The sequence below is a fragment of the Lontra canadensis genome, unplaced genomic scaffold (assembly GCF_010015895.1).
Source record: "Lontra canadensis isolate GAN:19392208 unplaced genomic scaffold, GSC_riverotter_1.0 scaffold32, whole genome shotgun sequence".
NCBI lineage: Eukaryota > Metazoa > Chordata > Mammalia > Carnivora > Mustelidae > Lontra > Lontra canadensis.
In genome coordinates this window covers 3451741-3458258 of record NW_022631026.1, presented here as the reverse complement: position 1 = coordinate 3458258, position 6518 = coordinate 3451741, and the positions used below count along the sequence as shown (strand labels likewise).

Sequence of the window (6518 nt, the reverse complement as noted above, 5' to 3'; positions counted from 1 at the left end):
TCAGATTCCTTAGGCAAGAGTCACTTAAGTTCTGAAGCGTAAAAGAAATACTGGACCAATATCAAGTGGGGATGGTTTCAACTCCCAGAGAAGAGAAGGACAAGTTTTGCCTTTTGGGTCTTTCCCTTTTTCAAAAAATAAAAATAAAATAACATAAAAACAACCAAATCCTCCAGACTGCTATCTGCATGCATATTTAAATCACTTCCCCTTGATTAACATTACAAAGAAACATCGCTGCCCAAAAGGATTGTAGTGATCTTTTTCTAGCGAAAAGATAATCATTCTACAAATAATTTGCCCTGTGACTGTAGTCATTCATAACGTACATAATATTTGCAAAGCACAGTTTAAATACACTGCCTTTTATTAGCGTTATTATTTTTTTTTAATAAAAGGGATGCATATCAGAGTGTAAGAACTGGAAGATAATTTCCACAGTTTAAAGAATTAATAAGAGAATGCTGGTTTAAGGTCTTAAAGTTGGAAATCTTACCAAAATGCCATCATCAAAGTCTGTGAACTAGTTATAAACAGCAGGATACCCACTGGCTAGGCTGTGGCGCTCTCTGCGCCCACCCCCCACCCCCGTGTTACCATTTTTTTAAGATATTCTGTCAATGCTTAGTTAAAAATAAGACTTACTTAAGAGACCCCCCCAAATGCAATTAAACTTTTATTGAAGACTATCCAGTGGCAAGAATACCTGTGTATTATATTATGTTTTAGACATTCAATAAAGAATTCATTAAGAATGATTTTCACAATGCATTCATCAAAACAGCCTTAAATATGGTTAAAAGCGCATTCAAGCGCCTGTCCTGAGTTCTAACAGGTTTTTAATTTAGATTGCTGACCATCTATTTTTCTTTTATTTTACTCTCAAGAACTTAGCTACAGAGCTTTTTAAAAAATTATCATTGTTAAATCAAGACTATTTGTTTCCATTCCAAGGCCAATTATATTACTAATTTACTTAAAGTTTCTACCCCACCACAAAAAAAATAGTCCAAGATTCATCTATGATTAAAACATAAAGCACATGCAAAGTTTTCAGATTTTCGAAATACATAGACTCAGTCTTATAAATGGGTTTGTGTTTTCAACAAGTTTCAGAACCGCAGCAGAGGGCCGCCACGTAAAACCACCAGCACAGAGAATCGTCAATTGTAAACCGCTGGTTCAATTATTCGTGGCTAAAATAAATGTCCGACCAATAACTACATTAGTCTATCACTTTGAGAGGAGAAAAAAAAAAAAAAAGGTAAACAACTCCAGAAATCCAGTTCTATATTGAGAACCTTGTTAACACCATCAGCCCTTTCTTTTCCCAAGTGTACTACCGAAATCTGATGGTTCATCCAAAGGGAAGAGCCACAGAATCGGTCCCATCTGCAGCAAAAGCTGGTTGGCTTCGCATCCCCGGGCTGGGGGCTGGAGGCTGCCCGGGGCCGGCGGGAGGCTGGGGGAGGCTGCAGCTCGCAGCGCGGGGGGGACGGGACCGAGGAAAAGCAGGACGAGAGCCAGGAAGGGTGCGGGGCCCCTCTGGCCTAGCCGCCCCCGGCGCTGTGCGGACGCACGCATTTGGTGTCGCCGAATCTCAGTAAAAATGGAGGCCGAACCTCGGTCAATCATGTCAGTAGGTCCAAGAAAGGGCAGTGGGGGTTCTGCACCGCGTCTCCAGGAGCCGCCAAGCCCTCCCCCACGGCGGGCGCCGCGGCTCGGAGGTGGGGCGGGAGAGCCGGCGCGCCGGGCCCCGCACGGCCTCCCCGCCTCCCTCGGCGCGGCCCCCCGGGAAAGAGGGGCGGACGGCACGGAAGGGGGGCCGGGGCCGGGGCCTGCCGCGAGGGCTCGGACTCCGGCCGGATCTGGGAAAGGAGAGCCGAGAAAAAGAAGGGGAGGGGGAGCGCCGGGCCAACGGCCCCCGGAGCGCGCGCGGGAGGGGATCCCGCCCGCGCCGCCGCGGCCGGAACCCCGAGGAGGCCGCTGGGGAAGGAGAAGCACCGAGAGGACGCACCACCTTCCCAGAGGCGGCCCTCCCGGAGGCGAGTTCCGGGGCGGCCCGGGAGCCCGCGCGGCGGCGCCTCCCCCGCCCACCCCCGTCCGCTTTCTCCCTCCCCACCCCGCGGGCCTCGGGGTGCCAGTGGGGGCGTCCGCGCGCGCCTCCGGGGCCCGCCCGCCGCAGGCTGCGCCCTCGTTGCCTCGGCGGCCCCGCCGACGCCCTGGTGGCCGCAGCTCGGATCGCAGCGACGGTGCCATGTTCCTGCCGGCGCCCCCGCCGCCCCGCCGCGCTTCGCGCTCGGTGAGACACTGACACCGACGACCTCTCCCCGGCCCCCGTCGCCACTCGAGGTCCAGAACTGCGGCCTCGCGCCCCACAGCATCTACCTCTGCGCACACGCGGAGATGCAGCGTTAGAGGGAAAAAAAAAAGAAAAAAGGAAGAAAAATCCAGAACTGGGAACGGCTGTCCCCACCCTCTAAGGGAGAGCGGCGGGGACGATCCGAGCGCCTGGAGCGCCGGCTGCCCGAGGGCGGCTGCCCCCGCGGCGCAGCCCGGAGCGGAGAACGCACCCCCCCGGCGAGCGCGGGGCACTGACCGCGCGCCGGCACCGGGTCCTCGCCGCGCCCCCCGCCCCGGCGGGTCTCCGAGGCTCTCGGCGCTGCCCGCCCGCCGGCCAGGATGGGTGGGGAGAGAGGGAGTGGAGGAGGAGGAGGTGAGAAAGGAAATGGAGGGGTGGGGGGTGTTGAAGTAAAGGGAAGGCAGAGAAAGGATCCTCCTCCCTGGTTTTCAGTAACTAGCCGTGGAAGGCCGAGTTAGACGCAATCCGCCAGCTCACTGCACACCTTCCAGCCGGACCCCCACCGCCCGCCCGCGCACACAACGGCCTCGTCACTGCGCTGCGACAACGGGACCTCCAGTTTGACTGCTATAGAGACTAGTGGCGATGCGAGTTTCTATCAGTTCCAGCTGATTTATTAAAATTGTCAAGATACAGACTTCCAGCACCAAAAAAAAACCCAAAAAACAAAAACAAAAAAAAAAAAAACAACAAAAAAAAACAGGCAATGATGTCGACAGTGCATTGAGTCTGCTTTGCCACCATTTGCTACAAAATATGCAGATGGTCTGTACTTTATTTAGATTATATTGCACAAAATGAGAAACTTTTTAAACTATGTGCCTTTTTTTTCTTTTTTTTTCTTTTTTGCTAAAAATCGAGAATCCAGTTTCAAACCTTCCATCTGGGGCCCCATCCACATATCACAGCGTATGAGATACATAAAGTCCTAGTATAGTACAGTACATATACAATCTTTAAACTAAGATAACAGCTCTGAGGTCTATATCACCATTTTCAATAAATCTTTAACCTACAAATATTGAACAAATCTCTACTATAGCTGTACAAAAAAAAAAAGTTTGTTTTTTTTTTTTAACCACAAGGCCTTTAGATGCAAGGATTATTTAAAAATTTTAATCCTTTTAAACCAGGACATCACGTACCAACATACTTGCATGCTAAAAAAAAAAAAAAAAAAAAAAAAAGAGGAAAAAAAAAGAAATCAAAAGGGAAGAAGTGCCTGAAAGTCTTACTGAAAAAACACAGCAAGAATGTTCCCTTTTCACTGTACAAAAATACGCCTGAAAATATATTAATTTTTAAAAAAGACTGAGGTCTGTTATGTATCAAAAATGTTTCAATACCTTTTGTACTGAGGTCTAGGCTGTCTGGTATTCAATCAAGGAGGTATAAGGGAACAAGTTACAAAAAAAAAGTTGGCAAGTAGAAATCACATTTGTAAAACCATAAACAATTTGATCTGAAAAGTAAACTCTGATCTTAAGTCAGTTCACAGTTTTTTTTTGTTTTTTTTTTTTTTTTTTTTTTTAAAAATTCCCAATTTTTTAAAGATCTTTAAAAAAAAAAAAAAAAATCTCCAACCAACTCCCTAGCGTAACGGTTGTGCTGCCAAAAGGTCCTCTGCAGACGTCTTCCAGACTTCAAAGACCGACAAGCTTCAAACAGCGCCTTCCGGAGCGGGTCCTCCCTCCCCTCCCCCGCCCTGTCCCCTCCGCCTTTGTTGCAATCACGAATTTCAGGAAAAAGAAGTAGTAATTACAAAAACACTTGGGGGGAAAAATCACAACTCCAGACTAGGTATGCAACTACCTTGAGACACGATAAAGGAAGGGAGGGGAGCAAAAAAAGGACAGGAAAAAATGTTTTAAAACTACTCATTTCACTTTAACTCCACCAAAATTTTCATCATCTTTTCCAATTTCTTTGTGTCACGACATCATATCAAGACCAGCGTCTTCTTCTCCCTCCACCCTACCACCACCACCATCGACACCATCGACACCATCATCATCATCATGACCACCACGACTTCCTCCCGAGGAACCCTGCTCTGCACCCCGCGGAGAGAAAGAGCGAGAAGCGGGGCGCCCCTCTCAATACGTGAACACCAGGTCGGAGAAGTTCGCCTCCAGCCAGTCCCCCGCGATCATCTCGCTCAGCTCGGGCGTGCAGTAGTCGGGGAACTCGAAATGGGAGCCCAGGCTGCCCTCGCTGAACGAATCCAAATCCTTATCCACCAGAGACAGGGACAGGTTCCCGGCCGCCGCGCCGCCCCCCAGCTGCTGCTCGCCAGCGCTGTGCGCGCTCTGGGAGAAATTCAAGCTCAGGTCGAACATCAGGTCGTCGGCGTCCTCGCCGGCGCCGCTGCTGCTGCTGCCGCTGCTGCTGGACGAGGACGACGACGAGGTGGAGACGGAGCGCGAGGACGCGGGCGACAGCGCGGGCTGCGCGAGCGGCGGCGGGTGCTGCTTGGTGATGTTCTTGAAGCTGTAGTAGAGGCGGCTGCCGCCCCCGGCGCCCGAGGTCGCGCCGGCCCGCACCTCGTCGTACAGGCTCGCGCCCTCGGGGGACTCGGCCGAACTGCTCAGCGTGGGGCTGGCGGGCACTTTGGCGACGTTGTAGCGTCTCAGCAGCTGCGGCGGCTGCTGGCCCGGGGGCTGCAGGAGCTGCTGGTGCGGCGGCTCGTCGTCGTCGTCGTCCGCCTCCTGCTTGATCCGCAGCTGCAGCTCGTCGTCGTCCTCGTCGTCCTCGTCGTCCTCGTCCAGGAACACGCACTTGACCGTCTTGCCCGCGCCGCCGCCGCCGCCGCCCGCGCCGCTCACGCGCAGGCTGCCGAGCACGTAGTCGTCGCCCGCGCCGCCCAGGTCCCCGGGCTGGGCCGCCTTGCCCGCGCCGGCCTTGGCGCCGCCGGCCGCGGGGGCCGCGGGGGCCTTGAGCTTGCCGCATTTCTTGCTGGAGCCCTTGGAGGTCTTGGCGCCGCCCGCGCCGCCTCCCGCACCCCCGCCGCCGCCGCCGCCGCCCGCCGCGCTCTTCTCGGGGCTCTGGCTGGCGCTGGGCTTGGCCGAGGGGTCCATTTTGGGCTTTTTCCGGGGCCGGTACTTGTAGTCGGGGTAGTCGGCCATGTGCTTGAGCCGCAGCCGCTCCGCCTCCCGGATGAACGGGATCTTCTCGCTGTCCTTCAGCATTTTCCACCGCTTGCCCAGCCTCTTGGAGATCTCGGCGTTATGCATGTCCGGAGACTGCTCCATGATCTTCCTGCGCTCGATCTTGGACCACACCATGAAGGCGTTCATCGGCCGCTTGATGTGGCCCGACGCCGTCTTGCACCAGTCCGGGTCGCTCTCGTCCAGGGCCACCGGGCTGCAAGCCATGAATTCGCCCTCCTCCGTGTCCAGCGCCTCCCGGGGCAGGTTGCTCTCCGCTTCCAAGCTCTCCGCCTGCTGCACCATGATCCGCCGCGGGGCTGGGCGCTCCAACCCGGGCCGCTCGGTCTCGTGCGGAGGTCCCCCTCCCCCTCTCGCCCCTCCACCTTCCCGGGCAAGTTGCAAAGTCCTCGGTACCCCGCGTCCGCGGCTCCCCCCCTCCCCCCCGTCCCCCCTTCCAGGCTGCACACAGCGGTTGCGGCGGTTGCGGCGGCGACGGCCGCCCGCGCGCGGGAAGCGGCGGCTGCGACGGGAGAGGCGGCGGCGGTCGAGGCAACCCGGGACCCCTCTCTCTCTCTCGGGCTCGTGGCTCCCGCCGCAAGCGCCGGACCCCGAGCACTCCCAGGCGCGCGCGCTCCTTCTGCAAAAAGTTGAGGGCTCTCTCCCAACTAGTTATCAGGGTGTCATATGGGTGACATCACTCCCCGGGCCAGCCAATGGCTGGCGGCCGGCTCCGCCCAGCTCCCTTTATTAACTCCTCGGCCACGCCCCCTCCCCCGCCCTCGGGGCTGCTTTGCAAAGATGGGGGGTGGGGGAGAGGGGGAGGCACGTCTGAAAATATGTTATTTTTTAAAAATCCGCATGTGTGCACAGATGCGCCGCTCCCCGGGAGGCTCCGGAGCCGAGCCCTGCACCGCGGCGGACCGGGCGAGTCCGGGCCCGGTCCGGCGCCCCTTTGTGCGGGGTCCCCTGGAGGCCGGTCCGAGGGAGCCGAGCCGGCGCGCCCGCCC

At 55.5% G+C, this 6518-nt stretch overlaps 1 protein-coding gene across 1 annotated transcript; it reads right to left on the bottom strand.

Annotated features, from left to right (window-relative positions):
• Positions 1–3932: 3932 nt before the first annotated feature.
• On the bottom strand, positions 3933–5937 carry SOX11 (SRY-box transcription factor 11). The gene has a single exon (XM_032866779.1). It carries the CDS (start codon positions 5812–5814, stop codon positions 4459–4461), a length of 1356 nt encoding a protein of 451 aa, XP_032722670.1. The 5' UTR covers positions 5815–5937; the 3' UTR covers positions 3933–4458.
• Between the last annotated feature and the right edge of the window lie 581 nt (positions 5938–6518).